The 23,379-nt window shown below is 42.8% G+C and overlaps 1 protein-coding gene across 7 annotated transcripts in view; it reads right to left on the reverse strand.

The window, feature by feature from the left end:
• LOC137429810 (uncharacterized) overlaps positions 1-23,379 on the reverse strand; it is a 118,575-nt gene that overhangs the window by 39,715 nt on the left and 55,481 nt on the right. For 3 of the 7 annotated variants that reach the window (XM_078779878.1, XM_078779876.1, XM_078779877.1), the window contains exons 3-6: positions 12,632-12,734; positions 8,559-10,604; positions 8,225-8,433; positions 7,027-7,089 (exon numbers count right to left, since the gene is read on the reverse strand). In XM_078779878.1, coding sequence (XP_078636004.1) covers positions 7,027-7,089; positions 8,225-8,433; positions 8,559-10,586 — 2,300 coding nt within the window. In that variant the 5' untranslated portion in view covers positions 10,587-10,604; positions 12,632-12,734. The remainder of the gene's footprint in view (positions 1-7,026; positions 7,090-8,224; positions 8,434-8,558; positions 10,605-12,631; positions 12,735-23,379) is intronic. The other 4 variants (XM_078779879.1, XM_068120077.2, XM_068120078.2 and 1 more) reach the window with 2 other exon arrangements.

Here is a 23,379-nt window from a genome sequence, read left to right on the forward strand (position 1 = left end):
CCCATGGTAATTTCTTCAAATTAGTCAAGTTGTGCAGCTTTGCTCATTCCGTTCTCACACAGATTGACTGATTGAAAGATGTTTTGACAAATCAAAACTCAATAAAAACTACAGACTCGGGAATACAAGAAACAATAAGATTTGTCTATGTGCCGTACGTGGGCCTGTGTTTATTTGATCTTTATGTGCATTTGCACCAATACACTTTGAGGCTCTGGGAGCCACATTGGGTAGTAGAAGAGCCAGATATGGCTCACGAGCCAAAGGTTGCCGACCTCTGTTCTAGAAACTAAGTTCTGTCTCAGGAGAATTGCCTTGTTACTCATGCACTATTTGAAAAAAAACTTACCTGGCTTATTCAAGACCTTCAGGGACAAGGTAATAGACTTGTCCTACTTGGTTTGATCTACGTGGGAGGCCAGTCCATGTATTATGAATACTAGAAACGGTACCCGCCCTAAGGGCGGGGCTTCAATTGGGATGCCCAAATGAAAAGGCAAATATCAGAAATTGAAGGCTTTTTAATTTTAAACGATTCATATAAACATCCGTTGAATCATATCACACGCAAATCATCAAAATCTAAACAGTACATGGAGCCCATTTTGAAAAAAGATGGAATTCTGCAAAACAGAAGAGGCCGCTACACGTCTTTCTCAGTCGCATGTTTATGTGTGAAGAGTGCGCGCCGAATCTGTAACACGGAAGCAGCCGCTACACCTGTTTCTCAGTCGCTTTGCACACGCTCCCATGTTACTTCGGAGCCGCACGTTTAAATCGGAAGAGTTCGTCAGGAGTCGATCTACTCTCTCCTGGTATGCAGAATTTCAATAAAAGCCACATAACTGTTCATATCGGTAAATATTATTCCATAGTGTTTGGAAAAACTGGAAAATTGGAAAACTTGAAAAATTGGGGAAAAAAATTGGAAAAACAATATAGCATATTTTACTCCCAGGGGTCCCAGGAATACCCACCCAAAATATCGTTGCGATCGGTTCAGCCGTTTTTGCGGTACCTTCGAACGGACAGACGGACATGAGGTGAATTATAGTAAGATTCATGCCCTCAGTGCAACATGACATGGACACTAAAATATTGCCTAGGAATAGTCGTCACCACCTAAAAATTCATTGAGTGAAACTATAAACCCCTATCATAATAAATCCACTACATTGAAAAACATAAGGCTGACAAGATGATCTAGATTTAAGCACACTCGCCTCTAAGCTGTCTAGCCTGGGTTTGAATCTCAACCCAGCTATGAACTGTCATCCTGGTATCTCACAGGCAGAGTTGATTCATCAATGTGTTTTTTAAGCACACTCGCCTCTAAGCTGTCTAGCCTGGGTTTGAATCTCAACCCAGCTATGAACTGTCATCCTGGTATCTCAGGCAGAGTTGATTCATCAATGTGTTTGCCATCCCTCGAATGGATGCTAAACGGATGTCCCATCTGCCGGCATTTGTCAGTGGACGTTAAAGATCCCACAGTGCCTCTCATGAAGAGTAGGGGAGTTTTCGCCGGCACCCTGACAAATTCCAATTTCCTGCCCTAACTAGCAGGAACTGCATCAGCAGCTCCAAGCAATGATGCAAATCAGCATCCACAGGCTGCACACAAAATGAATGATTTATTTTTTAATGGAAATCACCCCAAACAAGGCATAAAGCCACTCTAGGTAAGGGGCTAAGGGAAGGTTAGAAAACGATAAGGATAAAGCAAAACAAAATAAAAAATTAATAAATAAGGTAAAAATAACAAGAAAACATCGAAGACACAGGAAGTAGCAGAAATCAGGTAAAATGCGATTAAACCTCAAAGATGTAGGAAGTAGGAATTGACATTCATCTTGAAGCGTAGGATAACGGGAAGCACGCTGCAGTTAGTGAATTCCAGAGCGAGACAGTACGAGGGATATATCTATCTGCCTAGCCTTTCATTCTGCACTTTGTATCAGCTGTAGTTTATGGGTGTGCAGACATGGCAAACCGAGTCTTACGTCCAAACACTCGTATGGGAGGAACCAAGTTAGAAAGTCCAACAGAAGAACATTTTCCATGAAAATATCTGCAGAACAAACCAAGAGTGGCAACTGACCTATGGTGAGAGAGCGGTTGAAGAGTTGAAGCCATCTCCGCACCAACCAAGTTGACTATGCATTTCTGGGCCGCACCAACCAAGTTGACTATGAATTTCTGGGGCCTATCAAGTAAAGATAAGTGGCAGGCTGGGGCTCCAGCCCTAATGTGGCAACAGTACTCAATGAGGGGACTATAGCTGTCTTATACAGGTGCAAAACAGCCTCAGGAGGTAAATACCTCTGCGCTCAGAAACTGCTTCGGCATCCCAATGCATCTGAAGATGCAAGCGTCTCTATCATTTTAATGCCATTGTGTTATTTTCACGTGGATATGTGATTTTTAAATGTTCACATGCATTTGTCACCTTTTTATTCTTAAAGTGGATCAATTACTTTGTGTTAAAAATATTTTGTGAGGATTGGCATGAGTTTGGTTGTTCAGGGAGCTGTTATGAGTTGTGGGGGAGGGATGGGGGATGCTTATTAAGTACAGAATCTTTAGCCTGGTGAATTATTGGAGGGAAGGAAGAAAAAGAGGCAAAATGCCAATGTCTTTGTACTATTTAGCCCTCCGTGTGCAGGGCTGTATGGCTATGTGTGTGACGTCACCTATAAATTAACACTGCAGAAATGTGGAATAATTCCCTGAGTCAACGAATCAACCTTCCTCCTCTGTATGATTACTATCCCTCCCTAAATTACACAATGCAGTATCGTGGACATGCCAAGTGCTTTTTGACTTCAAGTCATGCTGCAAAGGTCCCCTGTGGCATGCAAGTTCCTTAGGGCCATAGGAACAAAATTATCCAAAGACACAAGTTGTATCTTAAAATCTAAGATGGCTGCCATCGGCCATCTTGGAAAACATGGCCGACCCATAGCCCAGGAAGCATTTGTCATATAAACTATTATGATACATGTTTCCCAGCTAATTTGAGGTCACCTAACTCATTTCTGACATCACTTCTGCATTGTGGATGCATTTAAGGGTAAAGTCAGGAAAATGAAACATAAATTCGATATTTTTATAAAATTAATGACAACAGGCTTTAGGGGTATTTTGATAACATTTTATTTATGAGAAAGGACATTAGACTTTCTCATTCAAATTAGACGTTCTCATGCTGATTTTTGCTGCAAATGACCCATTACATACGTTTCTAGGTTTCAGATTCAAAGTGTCCAATCCAAAATGAATACTGGCAACTGTAAAACCACACTTGCTAGCATGGACACTCATGACTGGAGCTTATGTTACATATGTCAATCAGACGAAAGAAACCAACTATGGATCCCTCATCATCTGTGAAATTGAGAAACAACCCTCAAAGACTTTCAGCCACTTACAAACCTTTCAGCCACTTGTGGACAACATCCAGGAACTTAAGGAATTAGGTGAACTGCCTGACTTTGTAGTCGTAGATAACATTGGCGGTGGTGGTGGTGGTAGTACTCAGAATAAAGTGCAGCTGATGATGTTTCATCAAGTAGTGTGGCACAAATCTTGCAGGAATGCTGTCGACAATTAAAAAGTGGAGAGAGCGAGGAATAAGCATCAAAGACAAGAGTCAATTAGCCCAGGGAAAACTCACAGCATGAACAGTGAACATGAACATGAACAGTGGAACAGTGGTCCATTACTCAGGCCTCACCCTCACCCTCCACATGTTTCAGAAAACCAGTCGACACTCCATGTCTCTTTTGTGACGAAGTGGGCAACAAGAAAGAGCTGAGGAAGGCTGCTACTCTTGCCTTGGATAAGAAAGTCAAGGATTGTGCTCGAGTGTTAGGCGAGAAACGTCTGTTGTGTAAACTTTCTGCTGGTGACTTGATCGCTATTAATGCTGTTTATCATCGCGCATGCCTGACTCGGCTGTACAGGAAAGTGGAGAAGGTTGAATGTGACGTGACTGATAGTCATAACACTCAGGAGATGCGAGCACATGTTTTTAACGAGTTATTTGACTTCATTGAAGATAACCGTGGTTCAGGGAAGTCGCTAGCAATGGGTCACTTGATGACCCTCTATGACGAGCGCCTTGCTGCGGTTTTCCCGACATCAAATGTAATACAACACGCATTAAAGAGGATATTGCGCGCATGATTCCTGACATCAAGGCAGTAAAAATGAACCGTTGCTCGTCTCTTGTTTTCGACGATGATCTATCCAGAGCTATAGCTGATATGAAAGACCATACATCAACTGAAGTCTCCATACTCCACAAAGCAGCCAAGATCCTCCGGTGAGATTATCTCCACATGAAGCAGGCTTTCAAAGGCTGCATCTCAACCTCATGTGAAACTGAATCCATCCCACCCACGATGAAATCATTCTTGCACATGCTTCTTGATGGACCAGGTATCGATCAGCCACCTCCTGAATCTGAGAAGTCCAAGGTCGTAACATCCATTGGGCAGCAGATCATCTTCAACTCTGTTGAATGCAGATCCAAGAAACCTGACAGTGTTCCTCTTCTTCCTCCATAAAGGTAGAGACTTTGAGCACATTCCTCCAAGCAGCGACGCTCTGCATCAGCACCTCCACAGAGTAGCCTATCAGGTGAGCGACAGCATTGCATGGATGGGGACATTACTCGTGATTGAGATTGCTGCATGTAGTTTTATTCATAGAAGAGTTAGAGTGATTACGCACATTTTATCTGATCCTGATTCATTGAAGTTATGTGTTTGCGAATTTACATCTTCACGCATGTATTACGCCCACCTATTTATACATTATTTGAACTAATCAATTATTTCTCTTGTGACCAGAGTGGACACGTGTGGGGTAATACGCTCAACAAAGCTCCAGCTCCAGTCTCTCCAATGGAATGGGGATGGCAGCAAAATCACCGGACTCTGTGCCAACTCCAGTCTACACCACAACTCCCACCATTTCATGAAACTTGCCACAGCTTGCCATTTGCCAGTGTAAGACAGACTTTAGGGCTCCTTGTAAGTGCTGCGTGCAGGGGCAGCCATGCATGTTTCTCTGTAGCTGTCAACGTTCATGCTCCAACACTGGTACGATGCGTGAGGTACAGACAGATGAGGAATTAGCTTAGTTAGAAAGACGTTAAAAAGTTAGATAGAGGACTTAGCTGAACGAAATAATGTCATGAATCTGCTTACACTGTTACTACATCGTGTGATTGTATATTTGATTTGCTTAGTTATTGGTCGAGTATACTATATCCCTATTGTACTATTTAGATATACCATGAGGAACAATCTTATTACCTCAAATTACCTGTCCAAACATTGGGTTCTGTATATGAAAACCAATAAATAATCCGATGAAACCAATAAATATTGTTGCAATTTGAATTTTTTCCCCAATGTGACCTTAAATGCATCCGAAATGCAGAAGTGATGTCAGAAATGACCTCAAATTAGCTGGGAAACATGTATCATAATAGTTTCTATGACAAATACTTCCTGGGCTATGGGTTGGCCATGTTTTCCAAGATGGCTGACAGTGGCCATCTTGGATTTTAAGATACAGCTTGTGTCTTTGGATAATTTTGTTCCTAGGGCACTAAGGAACTTTTATGCCAAAGGGAACCTTTGCATCATTACTTGAAGTCAACACCCTATTTTTAGCACTTAACATGTCCACTAGTAAGTTCATGTCACTCTGTGAGCCGGAGATCATTGACCTGGAATGGCATGAACTATTTAACAAGATCGGAGGAGCATGCTGTGTGGCTGAAATAAACTCTTTCCATGCACCCACATATCAGCGGCACTCTGTGGGTGTGGCCAATTCAATTAGTTAGAGTGAGTCAAAAAAATGAGCCACTAAACGAGTCAGCAGGGCAGTTGGTGCCTTGGCCAGTAACAGTTAGGAATGAGAAGGAGGTGAAAGTTCAGTTCTGTTCTGGAAAGTTGGTAGTAAGTTGCGTTGGAGAGCAGTTGGCTCATTGTAGAGAAGGAGAGAATGGGCTGCACACCAGAGAGGTACAGGAGAACGAGGCAGCTACCACCACCCAGCATAAGCCAGAGACGCCATGCAGTTGGTTGCCGACCATGGGTCCTACTCGCACTGCTGAATGGCTACGCCAGCCATAAAGAAGTACACCATTACCTGCTGCCCCGTTATTTCCCATTAGGATTTCTCAATCGCAGCTTGAAGGATGATTTATTTTGTGGCGCCACCTCGTATTTCCAACAAAATCCCTTTGTTGTACAGACTTGCAGCTATCGCTTTCAATTTGATAAAGCACATCTTCTGTGTTGTCTCATTGGGGCTCCATTGCGGATTGTGCCATCATCGTGCTGTGTTTTGTAAATTATTACTACCGCCACCGAAGGTGGTGAAGATCCAGATCCAGATCCGAGATTTAAAAAAAAGTGATTCTTCACCATTGGGAGAGAGGTGTGGCCAAAAACTATATTACAGTAGCACGATATCTAAAAACCTTGTGGACATGTTATGACAAAACTTGGTGGATTAGTTGGGTAGGTGAGAAGAACAAGCCGATTAGGTTTTGGTTAAGGTTTGGATGCAGGTCCAGGTAATCAGGGAATTCAAAATGTAAACTGTTCAGCTTGCGGAGGTATAAACTTTTTAACCCTACGAGGATACATAATCACCTGTTATCACTATACTATAGATTTCAAAAACTCCATTATTATTTTAGCAAGAACTTGGACATTCAGAGGATTGACTTCATCATCATCATCATCATCATCATCATCATAATCATCATCATCAACAACAACAATAACAACTGTGGGTTTATTAAGTTAGGCAGCCAAATTGTACAAATTTTCTGCACTTATCTGATCTTTGTTCATCCAAAAGAGAAAATTGCGTACAGCACTAAATAAATGCTGGTGGATACCGTGAAAGAGATTTCTGTCGTGTTGTTGTTTTTGTTGTTGTTGACGGCCAGTACAAATAATGCGTAAATAGTGTGGGGAAAAAATTGGCATTTACCTTTGGATCAACCTGGTTTTGGTCTCCGATTTACTGGTGGAGAATCCCCTACAACACAACCATCTTCGCATATCATCCGGCTGGTTCTTGGCAATCACCAAACACAGTAAAATATCACCATTGCTATCTCTCTCTCTCGGAAGACAAGTCTAGTGTCTGCCCTATGACACCACAAGCCGACCCCGGATGTATCCCATAATTCCTTGCGGTAAACATGTTTTAATGTCATTCGACCTGGGGGCTATCCCACCAGCCTGACGATATATTTTGTCTCACTATGGGTCCTACAGGGGATCAACACAGAGTACATCAGATCTTGGTAACTACATCCTGCACAATTCATTGGTATGGGAGAGGGTGCAATAGGCTAAGATTTACCTTTGCTGCAGTGATGACACCTTTTTATCTAATAGTAATTCTTGTTGTACATATAGGCTGTTACAATATCATCGCTCGAGAAGATGGTGGTGGTGTGATGTTCACTCGTTTGACACACTTCGTGGGAGTGCATGGTACACATCTTGCTTTTTCAACAGAATTAATTTTGTACATAAAGTCGAGGCTCGTGGAGGAACAATAACAGAGCAGAATAGAACAGGTAGCACACAATGGAAAGCAGGGAGCCACACTAACACCTTTGATTTTAAATGGACCAGTGAAAACTTCCAAAAAAAGACAAAAGTAAGCCAGGGAGGGATGAGACGAGGGAAAATAGTGGGATAGTCGAATGCTGAAGCGCACAGGTATGTAAAGTGGTTGCTTTACACTTATGCTACCTACGAGAGCTCCATCACCACTCCATGATAGAGCTGAAAAGTAAAGAATGGGGCTGAAATTTTGATTGACCGTGACAAATGTGGATTATAGCTTCATCGCTTGTGCCATTACACCAAAATCAATGTGAATGGTTTCCCCTTACATAATACTACTTGTATAAAAGATATTACTGACAGGCTGGGAATTCTGGTTACTTTCTTCCCACCTGTAAAAATTATCTTATTGGCACATCCACTTCATAGGCATTCATGAAAACTGCTCAACAAATTGGTGTCCTGTATTTCACATTTCCTTGTCTTATCAAACATAAGTTTTTCTTTTAACCAAAACCTATACTAGCCTAACATTGATAAAAATTTCCAAAACTGAATTTCAAATAAGAAAACAAAGAGTAATGTCATGTGCCACTGTTTATAGTTACCTGCTGATTGGTGGTTGGGGTGCAGAACTTGGAGGGTTTGAGGTGCTCCTATGGACTGGAACCTTGGCAATCCTGGTCTCACTCGCATTGCTCAATGACGTGTTAGAGGAGGACGTGATAGGTATCTGGAAGGAGGCCAAAGATTCTGTGTTCCTCGCTGTCTTCTCTGAGAGGCCACTTTCAGTTGATTGGGACCACAACTTTCCTTCCTGTGGGTTAGCAATTGGTCAATATTAACATTCTCCATGTACCACAACCACTGTAGCAATGAAATGCACATGAAGACCCAAACCTAATAGCTACCGATGCTAGTGACCTCTGGTGACCTACTCACCAAAGGTTGCTTCTTGTCACATGCCTGCCTGGCTTTCGTCGCTTCATCATCTGGACGGCGCCAACGGAAGAATCCTCGCAATGACTGCCAACGTCTAAGCTTGTGTCGCACATTGCCTTCCCTCACAACATTTTCATCAGGCCTGGAGCTCGTCACTGATGATAAAGAAGACCCATAATTTTCAGCTTTAGCATACCCTACTTTGCTCTTGATACGGCTGCTGAACTTGCGTTGGAAGTGAGCTCCAAAGCCCAAGGTGCCTGTAGTACGTGGTGGAGGCTCAGCCGGTTCGTCTTGCTCTGCACCAGTGCTGACAGAACCTTGTAAAATGGCAGGCAAGGCCAAAGGATCTATGGGAATAGTTGAGGATGAAGTGCTGCGATCAGAAGTATCAACAAGCCTTGGAGGACAATCGCTCTGCGACGCATAAGGTTTGAGCAAAGGCTCTTTTGTTGGTGGTTCTTTCTGGTTAACTACTTCAGCATAGATTGAAAACTCATCATTAGCCAAAGGCTGGACAAGACCAGAAGCAGGTTTTCCTAATGAGGACTTTGCTGTTTTTGAAGGAATCGGAGTATGCTGTTCAACGCCAGAATACAAATTACCTCTCCTACCTAAAGTCTCATACACGTGTTCAGGACTAGTGCTATCATAATCATCTTTGTCAGTCAGTGCAAGGTAATCTAAAACTGGTTCTTCACTGCAATCTATGGTCTTGTCACCACAAGTATTGACCATATTGTCATATGCACCAGTCTGAGGTGTTACATTAACTTCTGTCATCTTCCCCTTCTTTTTGCGACTCTGTGCATACAGAGGCTCGACAGAAAGTTCCACTGGAAATGGTGGCACGCCACCATTGTTACCACTGCCACCACCACTATCAAAATATCTCATTTCTGCCTTTCCCTGTGATCCCAGGCAGGAAACTCTGGAGTTCGAATCTTCCACCACATTCGACCTGGAACCATCACCGGTACAACACACAAGTGAATAACTGGTGGACTCAAGCTGGTCCCCAGAACGAAAGGCACCTTTTTTCACAGACCCTGTCTTAGATGAGCCGCTAAACAACTCAACTACGGCTTTACGGCTGGCTTCACGCACCTCCACAGGCCCTTGGACCACGGCACACTGAAACCCACTGCTCTCTTCTTCTAGATTCACTGTTGTGTTAGCTTTGTTGTCAGTGATGTTGTTTAGAACATGTGCTTTGGGAGTTACCTCACAACTCTGGACCGTGGCTTCTATTGGCCCTGCACATGGCTGTACACCACCAAACACCAGCAGGTGAGGCGGTGGTCCAGCACCATGTGATTCTTCACCACTAAAAGAATCACGCGAATCCGAATGTGACAAAAGCTCCACATCATCAGATATGCTACTTGGGAGCCGGGCCTGAATAGTGTTCGAGCTTGCTTTGCCAGCTACAGTTCCTGCTCGCCAGTACTTGCTGCCATGACGCTCGTCTGAGTCAACGCCACTGTCTCCGCTGCACTGACCAACTGCGCAATTGTCTGATACTGGAGAATCACCTTCCAGTTGTATTCCCACTTCAGATTTCACAAAACTAACATTTTCACTTTCAATCTTCCACCAGCTCTGTTCGTCCTCTGGTAAAGTCAAGTCATCTTTTCCAACCCCACCACCAACATCTCCACTCCCAAAGCCAACATGGAGAGAGGGACCAGCAGCAATACCATTATGGCTTTCATGTTCTACTGAAGAATTCGTTTTATCCTCATTTACAAGATACTTATCACCACTGATGCTGTTATCATTTTGCTTCAAGCCATTGATGTCAGCTTCGTTGACCATTTGGCTGTTGTTGTTGTTATGAGCTTGTGTTACACCAGTTGCTTCAATTTTGGGATGAACTGCCTTCAGCTGATTGTCCAAGCCTCTGCATGCGAACTTTGCTGGAATCGTCGGTTTCTTGGGCAATGGGGGCTTCACACGTTTGTTCACTGCTATCTCCAATATTCTCCCCTCCATCTCAGCTTTGCCACATTGCCCCGGTAGAGTCATGCAGTTGTTGTTCTCCACCTGTGCACAGTGACATGTTACATCAATTCGATTGAAGAACTTACTCTTGCAAAATTTCTGCTCTAGACATAGACCTATGATAACCTTTTTAGAACTACATATAGTTAATTTCTTTCAGTAATAGTAGATTTATTACTTATTACTGACTTTATAATGAATTGTTAGTTCAGGATAGAGTTTAGTGTTGATTGATTGTGGCACACATATTTTGTGACGAAGCTCAACTTACCTTCAGAGCAGATTCTAATGATAGAATACATTATGAATTACACATTTCGATAGATTATATATGTTGCACCTTGGCTGCAGACATGCAAGTTGACATAAAATTTGATTTTCAACAAGTCACCATGGCATTGCTGTGCAGACTTTTAATGAGTGTGTGCTTGTCTGGCCCAATCTGTAAACTTCCCAGCATGCATCTCTGCACATGGTATTTCCTTCCTTAAGGACCCGGTCCAACTTTACATTGAACCTCTCCTGTTCATCTGCTCCACCTGGCCTCTGACCATGTTCTTGTTGAAAATCCAAATCTCTGGCTGTATTCGGAAGCAGCCGCACTGCTTCAGTCACGCAGTTCACTCCGAATGGCTGGCAGGACATGCAATCTGCGCTGCGTCTATAAGACTGGTATTCAATCTCGAGTGCATCCGACATTGCCTCCACCTACAAGTGTTTGCATAACAATCTCTCTTGCGCTCTCATGTGTGTTTATCACAGACTCTTATGACGCACAGAGCAGTAGCCATTGAGCATTTTGCTTTCTCAATATAGAAGTAAAACATGATGCAGAGCATAGAAGGCCAAGATGATTTGATATTTTGCAAAGACCACAACAATTGCTTGTCTATCCCCAGGCAAGTCCAAAAACATAATCAGGCCAATCTTAAGGGGGAGTTCTGGGTCCAAGTGACTGATACCTTTGCCATTGTTTCCTAATGTCCTTGTAATTAATGAAAAAGTAAATTTTTGTCAACTAATTCAACTGTCCTGCATAGGGTATATCCCAGGTTATGTGTACTGTATGTGTAAAAGAGTGGAGTGGAAAGTTAATGTGTGTGTCGATGGCAGGTCTATGTGTACTGAGTCCATGTAAATAAGTAGTTTCGAAAGACGTAAGTTAATCTGACAAGCTAACGTTCTCTCACCTACTCCATCCCTTTTATCCTTATAGACCCCAATTATTTTCCCTCTCTCCATATACTTGTTAAGAGTGTGCACGTGGCATAGACCATACTTTCTCCCGAAGCACAGGGTGAAAAGTGCAAAATATGCATTGAGGAAAAGGAGTGTGAGAGAGTGCCGAGAGGTATCTGTCTGTACATCCTGCTTTGGTGCTTTATTGACCTCAGCTGATTATTGGTGCCAGCAATGTCTATGTGAGCCTGCAATCTCTGGCGTAACCCATAACACTGTGAATTGAGCAAACACTTGCTGTAATACTCTTACCTACGCCGTGTCTTCTGTCATAGGCTTTGTGCGAAGAGGTGTTATAGATTGGTTTTTATTTATTTATAATGTACACAGAGTTATTAATTACCTCCACCACTGAAGGTGGATGGAGGTTATGTTTTCACCACTGTCTGTCTGTCTGTCTGTCTGTGAACAGCATATCCCAAAAAGTTGTGGACGGATTCAGACGAAATTTAGGGGAGAGGTTGTGTGTGTGAGGACAAAATGATTCGAATTTTGTGAAGATCTGGATCCAGACCTGGATCTGAAACTTTTAAAAGTGATTCTTCACCATTGAGAAATGAAATAGAAATAGAACAACATTGAGATGTCAACATCTAAAATCCTAATTTTGTCAGAATCCGTCCACAACGTTTTGAGACATCTTGTTCACAAACGGACAAATGGACAAACAGACAGACAGACGGGGGTGAAAACATAACCTCCATTAACCTTTGGTGGCGAAGGCAATTCGTCTTGTACTCGTAGCAAGTTTTGTATTTTCTTGATGATGCCACAAGTAGACGTGACAAAAGCTCTGCGTACCTTCCGAGCAGAATGTGGACACGTCTTACCTGGTGAGGTATGGGTGAATGAGGTATGGTATGGGTGAGCTCCTCAATTACCCAACAGCAGTCTTATTTCTCACGAAGTCGTTTCATCATGAGACGTTACGATCTGTAGAAGAGAGGGTGGCATAGGTGGGATGGAACATGTTAAACCATCACATATGAATTTTGACTTCTTCTTATTTTATATTATTCCGATTGATAATTTTGACTTATTCTTATTATTTATTATTCCAATTGATTAATCAAATGATGAAGTATCATTGTTGGTGCAATATTGAAACTGATCTTCTATACTATAAAGTGAATTTGTACTATTTGTATCCTGTATTTGATCGTTTGTTTAGACATGCTTTAAAAACTACAAAAATACTGAACCAAATTTTGATGTTGCCTCAGGGTACCCCAAGTGTGGTTTCTGTTGGGGTAGAATATCTGGTTCAGGGAGGGGGAAAGATTCCAATTCTCTCTGAGTAAATGTGCATCGTATAGCGCTACCTGGTGGTAGCTGGTATTAAAATCATCGTCTTCCATTATAAAATATAAAATATAGAATTCACTGAAAAGCAAGTTTAAACAACTTAATAATTCGCATTACGATGATGATGTTGAAAATGACGTTGATGTTGAAATCCGAGTGAGAATAATTCGAAATTTTCGAAATGTTTAATTTCCCTCATTTTAAGTGGAGGTTCAAACCAAAGCATCCAACACTGACTGAGCTTCCAGCGAAGCGGAAGCAGCTTTTGCTCGCGCAATGTATAAATCAGCAAGGATGGTTGACAAAGGTGATGTCTGCTGACTTCCAAGCAGATGGAAGATGATCTCGGGCAAATGATCTCGGGAGAATGTTTGTGAAGTACAACACGTTTTCTTTCGATTAAATTCATCAGCAAAGCAACGGGTAAAAATGCTGAGTACAATAATTATAAAAAGCTTAATTTATGTTGGAAAGCACCCCCTGTGTCCTCATGCCACACTTCTTGCTCTCGTTCTTCTCCTCACCCATTCTTCCACCGTGTTTTTGGGGGGGTTTTTTGTATACAAGATGGAGGCTCGTGTAAGAGCTAACATTGATCACAAAAAGACAAACTGACACATAAAACATATGATAAAGGGAGCGGGAGACAAGATGGAGAGCAGGGACATTGGGGGGTCTGTGGGAGGGAGAGGGCTTGGGGGGAGGAGGCATGGGGAGGTGGGGGGGGGGGGGGGGTGTGGGGAGAGGTATAAAACACATGGACACTGCTAAGACTTCCAGGAAAGAAGTTGGTATTTCAAAAAAAGTGGATCTGGGGTGACTTAGCGGGGGTAGAAAAGATCAAGGTTTTGGATGGGGGAGGATAAGAGATGGTGGTGAACAGCTGTTTTAAAGACCTGGAGGGAGGAGTGGGATTGAAGAGAGTGAGGGAGTTTGTTCCAGAGGCGGGAGTAAAGAGGAATGAAAGAGTGAAGGTGAGCAGAGAGTCTTGATTTTGACAAAAATCTTTTTTCGCTTGATTTTGTTTGAATCTAGATTTTTGGCTTGATTTGAATCAAAATCTTGATTTTGGCAAAAAAAAGTCTTGATTTTGGCATAGCAACAATAGTGTTGGTTCGTTGTGTCCCTTTGCCCAGCTATTTGTCTGTTTCCCCATTTTGCATTGTGTTCTTATTTTATTCTGTTCTGGGTTCTAGCTCATGTCCGAGCCTCAAATTTGTATCCAAAAAAAGAACGTTTTTCTAAACAGCATTAATACATTGTAGCTCTCTGCATTAATAAAATTATTCATCATCATTCTTTACACGACTTTTGAGGTTCTCCTTTCCAATCCGATAGAGAACGTCCATCTGAGAAGAGGGTAGACAGACGTTGCGGAAGTTGTGTATTTGCAAGAGATGACAGCCAAGACCCATACGCAGTTCATCGAAGTGGTAATCACATGAAAACCTAAACAATAGCGCCCTCCTTTGGTGTAAACGTAACACGACGGAACACTTTGTGACATTTTTTCATCTATTTCTCATCCTGCTGCTTCACCAGCAACACTGATATAACAAATCAATCTTCAGAACAGGTACAGGTGATGATAAATGGCGATTTAAAAAATACAGATTATCTCAATTTGGGGATGGCTTGGCTCCCTCCTAGAGTTGATAATTAAGTAATGTCATTCTAACAATCCCAATTCAAACTATTTACCCCCACATCACACAGAAAGCAAATTGACTGACAGGTACTGCAGGTAGGTGTGAAGAGACTTCGTTCGGCCTTTACAATGGTTTGCCGAAACAAAGTCTGGTTCAACGAAATTGTGCATTGAGCAATGTAGCAAGATATGCCACAAAGCAGACCAGGAAGCTGGCCAGAAAAGGAAGCATTTTTGGGTTGATATGCTACAAAGTTCTACTACAACTACCACCACTAACTACCACCTTTGGTGCCACAAAAAGGCTCAGGTGCCAGTTTGCTGTCAATATTTGCTTCAACCCACTTGAATGAAATGGGGACAGCAGGATGGCCTAGGATGTTACGCGCACTGGCCTATGAACCATCTAGCCTGTCTGGGTCTGAATCTTGGCCCAGCTACAAACTGTCAACCTGGTGTGTCACAGGCAGGGTGATTCATCAGTGTGTGTGCCGTCCCTCGGATGGACGTTAAACCTGGAGTCCCGTCTGCCTGCATTAGTCGGTGGATGTTAAAGATCCCGCGGTGTCCTTCGCGAAGAGTAGGTGAGTATCGCAGGCACCCTGGACAGATCGCAAATTCCTCTCCTAACATGCAGAGGGCATTGAATCAGCAGCACTGCCGTGCCCCTACCCCACAGCCTTGTGCTGAACATGAAAGAAGAAGAAACCTGGATGGAATTATATTTTATACATTGAATCTGCTGAAGATAAAACTCAGGAAATGAATTGCTGATATGAAACTTGATACTCAGCTGAAAATAGCAGTTTTCAGGTCATTTCAACCTGATTTCTCTCATTTAATGATTGATAAGGTCAGATTTCCCACAAGATTTGTTTCAATGTCACTTCTTTTCTCAAAACAGCCATCTCATTGTATTATTTTGAAATCTATACTATAAGAGAGCCGTTGGTCTGTCTGTCTGTCTGTGTGTCTGTGTGTGTGTCGCCATTTTTCTCAGAGATGGCTGAACGGACCTTCATCAAACTTTCAGAGGTTCACCAGTGAGTGCCTGGGAGTGTTTAAGGCAAAAAAAAAAAATTTTTTTTAAACAAAGTTCGTTTTTTGGGATTTAAAAAAAAATTGCTCTATAGTGCCTAAACCTTTTTGATTAATGACAGTTATAATTATATACAAGTACACATTCCCATAAATAAATACAAAACAATTCGCAAATATTTGAACACAAATAAATCAAACAATTCCAGAAGTAAAGTTGGTAGTAAGGCTTCTTCTTCTTCCTGAACGTCATCATACTTAACTCAGAAACGTGATTAACAACACATTCAGCAGCAGAAATTCAACCAAAAGGTGAAATTATGATTTGACATTTGTGATGCATTCTGATTTGGATGTAATTGCTTTTCCATTATATTTGCCCTCATTTCAAATATGTTAATGTTTCTTTTTCACTTGAGCAATGCCGGGTACTCCAACTATAAACACTTATATACTTTACTCGGTGTACAAATACAAATACAACTTTGGCTGGGGGGTAACATAGGCTATGTGGCCGTGGCCTCATCCGGGGGCGTGGGGGACTGGGAGAGGGGTGTAAATTCTCTGATCTGAGTGATAGGTAAATGTGTGTGCACGTGTGCCGTGTGCCGTGTAGCGCCACGTGGTGGTGGTGGTAGAGAGTATTACAATTTTCTTTTTTTACCTGGGCAATACTGAGGTTAAAGCACTCTTTGCACAGGTAAAAAAAATTCTCCATCTCATTCCCTCCCCCCAAAACGAAGGGGCCTGTCAAAGCCACCTCCCCCACCCCCCCCCCCCTCCCCCAAAAGATGTATATGTGGTATATCTTTCCCCTCCCTCTCCACTCACCTGTCGCACCCCTCCCTCTTCCACTCCCCTCACTCCCTCCCTCACCCCTCCCTCTCCTGCCTCCTCCCTCCCCCTCCCCGGCAATGCCGGGTACTCCTGCTAGTATACAATGAAATCACATGTTTAATGTATGTGTGTACAGCAATTAGTCAATGTATTAAAAGAATTATCTTCAAATTTATGAAAATAAAAAATCCACTTCTGGCATGTAGGCCGCATCATACTTTCTCGTGTGAATCTTTGATTTTGATCTAAATTATTGCATTTTTAATAGCGGTGAGATTATTCCAATCTCTTATGCCACTATCCGTAATGGATTGGAGTCTAAAAAAATTCAAAATCAACCTGTCGCTCTGTCATCATGAGTCTGTCACCAAACCCTCTTTGTCTCGCCCTGGCACTCCAGAAAGATCATCAAGCAAACCCACATATCGATTGCCATGGTCAGTCACTGGAAGAGATTTATTTTCCAAGCATCACCATCAGCCATGACCTCTTTTGGGATAGTCAGATAGCAAAGCTGGCCTCCAAGGACAGCCACAAGCTGGGCATATTCTGTCGTTCAAAGTCATTCTTTAAAATCAGTACCACTCACAGCCGACAAGGCCCTGTGTGCATAGCTCATGGAGTACTGCTCTTCCCTACAGGCCGGTGCCCCAGCATGTCTCTCCTGGATTCTGTGGCATCTAAGGCTATCTACATTATTGGAATCTCCGACAATATAAGGCCAAAGCAGGCTGGTCAGTGGTCTCTCTGGTTTTTTTTTTTTACTGCTCTTCACTCCAGTCTAGCTCCCTTAGATATTCCCTCAGCCCTCCAACCATCCCCAACAAATCCAGGATGCACGAGTTCTTCAAGTAACCCATCCTGGTTAAACTTCCATAATCCAGGAAGATTGCACACCTCAACTCTTGTTCCGGGCTTTTCCTGTTTGTGGTCGACGTTCTTATTGTAAGGTATACTCTGAAACTCTAAATGTTGTCATATTCCCCTCTACAACCCGGCAGCAGAGAGAGTATGCAATTCAGTCAACTGGGATGGTGGAGTGAAACAGAATGAGCTGTAATGTCAGTGACACAGCCGCGCCCCTCAGCCAATGATGTTACCCACAGCCTTGTGCTGCATTCAAACGAAGAAGAAGAAGCTGGAATCAATATGGCTGAGTTTGAGGAAAGCGATCCGTTTTAAGTAAAATATATTTTCATTGCCTTTACCTTCACCTATTAGTTCAATTTTGCAGAATGTTCATCACTAATTATATTGCCTTCAGAGTATTCCACATTCAAGCTCTACAACTTCTCCCGCATTGTCACAAAGGCTTGTTCAGCACGTTTTTGAAAATGTCAAAAAGCCCTCCACCCAGTTTCATAAATACAAACAAATATTGTAGGACAGATTTGACCAATACTCCATCAGAAAAATGATTAGCAATATGATATAAATCAACTGCGTCCTGCAGGTTGTTCAATCATATCCTTCCCTCTCGGGCTTCGAGCTAGTGGTACACTATCATGTCATGTAATCTGCCGTCCTAACTCACAATCTTCTTGACCTCCATTAACCCTACTTAACAACGCTCTTACACGCAGGCTGTGCATCCTCACCTCCTCTCTCTCCTATTTTCCTGTCCGTTCATTCCCTTGCTTGTTTTGTCCAAACTCCTTCATTCCTCTTTTCTCCCGCCTCTGGAACAAACTCCCTCACTCTCTTCAATCCCACTCCACCCTCCAGGTCTTTAAAACAGCTGTTCACCACCATCTCTTATCCTCCCCCATCCAAAACCTTGATCTTTTCTACCCCCACTAATTTCGGTCCCCTTGTGTTTTATACCTCCCCCCCCCCCCCTCCCCTTCCCATGCCTCCTGCCCCCAAGCCCTCTGCCTCCCACACTTCTCCCTGCTCTCAAATGTTGTGGTTGTGTGCTTCCCCTTCTCTCCCCATCTTGTCTTCCGCTCCCTCTTTTTGTATATTTTGTTTGTCTGGTTGATTTGTTTGTGAAATAAATGTTAGCTCTTTCACGAGCCTCGATTCAGTAAACAAAAAAAAAAGAAAGAAAAAAAAAAATTGCCTCTTTACCCTCCGTCTTACATGAGTCTACATCTTGTACCTAAATAACTCAAATTTGACCTGTTTTGTGACACAAGCTCTTCATGATGTTTATACAAATATGATACTCAAACACATAAAAGGCCATTTGGCCAATTACGTAAGTGTTGCGTTCCCAACCTGTATTTTACTTTGAGAGCAACGAATGCATGGAGTAGTCTTCCTGCAAATGTAGGGACAGCACAAACAGTAGATCGTTTTAAAATAGAGTTAGATAGGTATCTAGAAGTAGTGGGGATAGTGAGTACTTAGATTTTGGCACAACTGCACAGGCTTGATGGGCCGAGTGGCCTCTTTTTGTAGACAGAGTCAAGGCTCGTGGAAGACCTAGAAAACTGAATGGATCAGGACGCAACAGAACAAATTAGAAAAGCACTCGGTAGAGGGCATACCTCAGCTAGGCTGAACAGTTTAAGTTTTGTATCCCACTGGCATGTCATATCTGGATTCGGACCTGAACCAAAAATCAAATCTGCTTGTTCTTGTCATCTAACCAACTCATCCACCGAGCTTTGTCATAAGTCGTCCACAACTTTTTGAATTATCATGCTATATATCGTGTTTGGCCCCATCACTGAATGGTGAAACATCACTTGAAGATTTTGAAAGTTCTCGTATCCGGATCCGGATCTTCATCAAAATCAAATAGATTTAGCCTTATCACACACACAATCTGTCCACCAAGTTTCTGCCGAATCTGTCCACAACTTTTTGAGATATCGTGCTATATATCGGTTTTAGCCCTTTCACTCAATGGTGAAGAATCACTTTTTAAAATTCTGAGATCCAGATCCGGATCCGGATCTTCGCCAAAACCTAGCCATTTCGTCCTTCTCACATACCCAACCAATCCACCAAATTTCGTCCAAACCCGTCCACAACCTTTTGACATATCCTCTTCACAAACAGACAGACAGACAAACAGACAGACAGGGGTGAAAACATAACCTCCATCCACGTTCGGTAGCAGAATTAAAAATAGAGTTGATCGAGAGGGGAGAAACACAAACAACTGGGTTGAATTAAAAACTGAGGGACACTTGGACAAACTAGAACGGGCACTCGGTAGAGCGCATACCTTCGCCGCAGCTACTGTTCTGTACTTGGTAAAAATACGATTTTGACCTTTTCGTGACCTTGACCTTTGACCCGATTGCTCCCAAAATCTAATCAAATGTGTCCCGTATAATAACCAATCATCCCACCAAATTTCATGCAATTCGGTTGAATACTTTTTGAGTTATGCGAATAACATACACACACACACACAGACATCTATCTATAATGCCAGCAATCTCTGTGTGTCTGTCTGTGTGTCTGTGTGTTTGTCTGTGACCGCTGTTTCTCGACAACCACGGGTCCGATATACTTGAAACTTGCCAGGTATATTGCTGGGGACCCGAGGATGTGCCTTTTCAAGGTTTGTAATTAATCGGACAAGTACCTACCGAGCTATGTCCAAAAAACGCTTCAACCAATCAGAGAGCAGCGAGCTATCACGTGTGCCGAACCGTTAATGCAATGCAAGCGTTAATGCGTTAATGCAAGGCTTTTCTTTTTTTCCCTCTTCTCTTTCTACTTTTCCTTGCGATTAAATTGCAAACAGCCAAAATACGTTGGCGCTAATTGAATAATTGGCCATTAACACTAAAATAATCGTAACTGCGATATGCCAACTTCCGGACAGTGCAGCCTTCCATGTTGTTGTTGTTTGCAGCAGCTGTTTGCAGCAAGGCAAGGCTTTTCTTTTTTTCCCTCTTCTCTTTCTACTTTTCCTTGCGATTAAATTGCAAAAAGCCAAAATACGTTGGCGATAATTGAATAAATGGGCATTAATAGATAGATAGATAGATATGCGATATGCGAACTTCCGGACAGTGTGCGCGTTACGAGCTGACCGCCATTACGGTACGTAATTCGATTTCTTATGCGCATTATTTCTCCCAATTCAGTCAGAGCGAAGGGCGGAAGCGAAGAGCGTTGTTATTTTTTGTTTACGGGCGTACGGGCGGGGTAGAGCGTACGGGTAGCGTTTTTTTTTTTTTTTGGCAAGGAACGGGCACCCACGTACGGGCAATGCCCTAGTACAAATAAATACACAGCGATCAAAACATAACCTTCCGCTTTTGCGAAGGTAATAATGGGTGTGGGGAGGAACGAGGGATAAGGGAGGATGCATGTTAGGCAAGATGGATACAGAGGTTAACTCCTAGGATGAAAAAACTGGAAATTTGGTAGGAGGTGGCTTTGGAGGTAGTGACTGGAGTCATCAGGGGTAGAAAAAAGATTATGGTTTCGGATAGGGGATAACCTGAGATGGTGGTGAACAGCTGTCTTGAATATTTGGAGGGAAAATGAGATTGAAGAGAATGTGTAAGTTGGTTCCACATGTGGGAAAAAAAGAGAAACGAGTGAGTGGAGATGAGCAGTGATTCTGTATTTGGGATTTTAACCAGAGGGGGGTTGATAGTGGACCACATGCACCCTGCATAAATCTGGTGGGGACAACGCAAGGAAAAAGAAGAGGGTGCAAGACCAGAAAGGAGGCGGCAGAAGACAGGGAGAACACCAACCTGTCTGCGATGGAAAGTGATAGGCCCATGGACTCAGATTTGTTGTGTGACATTCCAATAATCTTGAAGACATTAGTTTCCATGGAGTCAGGCTGAGCAAGGTGTGAGGCAGGGGCACCACCAAAAGAGGAGAGGAGTACTCCATCAAGCTGTGAAGGCCTTGTAGGTGCATAGGAATTCAAGTGTGCCAAGGAAGGACTTTGTACAACACAGAATGCTTTGGAGGCCAACTTTGAAAAGGGGCTTCTCCAAAAAAGATCATGGCTGTGAGACCCAGGAGATTGCGTTACTGAACTTCCTCAAGTGGAATGTTGACAAAGTAAATGGGCAGGGGTGGGGGGGGGGGGGGGGGTTGCAAGATGTTCCTTCCGGAACGGGATGGTGAGAGTGTCAAATGACAGGATTGACAGACATATTTCAGCAAAAGATTCAAAGACATATTCAAGTGTTTGACCAGCTTGTGATTTTTATCAAGGTGTGAGGACAGGGAAGAGGCTGTGGCCTTCCTGTCTGCTGAAGAATGAGGGATGTCATGGCAGTGGGTGCAGTCGTCAGCAAATAGATAAAGGGGAGTTTTCCGAGAGTCAAAGAGATCGTTGATGAAGATTAGGAATAGGACTGAGACCAAAACACTGCCATGTGGCAATCCAGCCTTAACAGGGAGAGGAGATGATAGGATTCCGTTGAGAGCCATATGGTGGCTACGAGAGTAGAGGAAGTCAGCCAGCCAAGAGTGGAGTTGACTTGGATGCCATAGGTAGAGATTTTGTAGAGCAAGGTGGGATGTCAGACTATATGGAAAGCTTGAGATATGTCTAGAGAAGCGGCCCTATTCTCATTTCTGACATTGAGGGCCTCCATCTGTTGTTGTGTGAGTAGAAGCAGAATATCCCAGGTGGAGTGACATTGTCTGAAACCAAATTGGTGATCTGAGATGATGTTGTTGGAGAAAAGGAAGGATTTCATATCAACTGTGATGATGGATTCCATGACCTTGCCAATGATTGGAAGTAAGCTAATATAGGCCTGCAGTTGAGGGGATCAGTTTTGCATCTTTTATGTAGCTAGTACACCCGCTCACTACGGGAGCGGCAGGAAGGGTCATTCCTCTTTGGGGTATATAGATTACAGTCGATCTATAGTTGGGTGTGTGTTCATTTACCGAGTTTCTTGTGGAGAGACCGCCAAGTGGTTTAAGCATTTGAGCAAGCACTCCATTCAAAACCGTTAAGGAACGGCTGGCTTGGCAAGCGATAGCTAGCTGCTTGGCAAATAAACACACCCCAGGTTTCCTCCCTTTCAGTTTTGTGTTAAACAGCAGGAGCGAGTTTCAAAAGTTTGTGACGGAAAACGCCACGTTAGCGGCAGGAAGGGTCATGTTATTAACCCAACCCTTGTGGGGTATATAGAGTACAGTAGATATTCGCTCAGTTCTGTAAGTAAAACTTACCTCACGGATGTCGGGATTCCTCCAAATTTCTTTATTTAGTGTTATAAACAGCATTAGCGACTGTTTGAAAAGCTAATCATACGTGTTTGTAGTTTATAATATTTTTATATCTGGTAGAGGCCTTTGGGCCGTTGCTCACATGAAAACGCCATGATAAGCGTTGACTCGACGTTTGTTCAAGGAGGAAAAAACCCTTGGGGAGGTGGAATATTATTGGTATTAATATTGTTTTGTAATAACATTAATATTATGCTATTATCGTTGGTTTTGTTATTATAAGCGACCTTGGAAAAACGCCACGATAAAGCTAACTTAACATGGATATACACCTCAACACGCAACCCCATTGACGGAAATGGTGGGGAAAACCCGCTTGGGGGAGAAAACCCCCTTGGGGACGGGGGCAAATGAATGTGCTACAACCTTCATTGTGTAACCCTTAGTCATCCTGTCAAGTTTGGTTGAGATTGGATAAGTAACGAGAGAATGTATCACGGTCAAAAATCATCAGACAGACAGACGTCAAATTGCGTATTTTAGTTTGATGATGATGCAGTGATGTTGATGGATTTCCAAGCAGAAGGAAGACGACCTAAGGCAAATGACAGAGTGAAAGGAGCAGAAAGA

Source organism: Myxine glutinosa, chromosome 6 (genome assembly GCF_964187855.1).
Source record: "Myxine glutinosa chromosome 6, kmMyxGlut1.1, whole genome shotgun sequence".
Taxonomy (NCBI): domain Eukaryota; kingdom Metazoa; phylum Chordata; class Myxini; order Myxiniformes; family Myxinidae; genus Myxine; species Myxine glutinosa.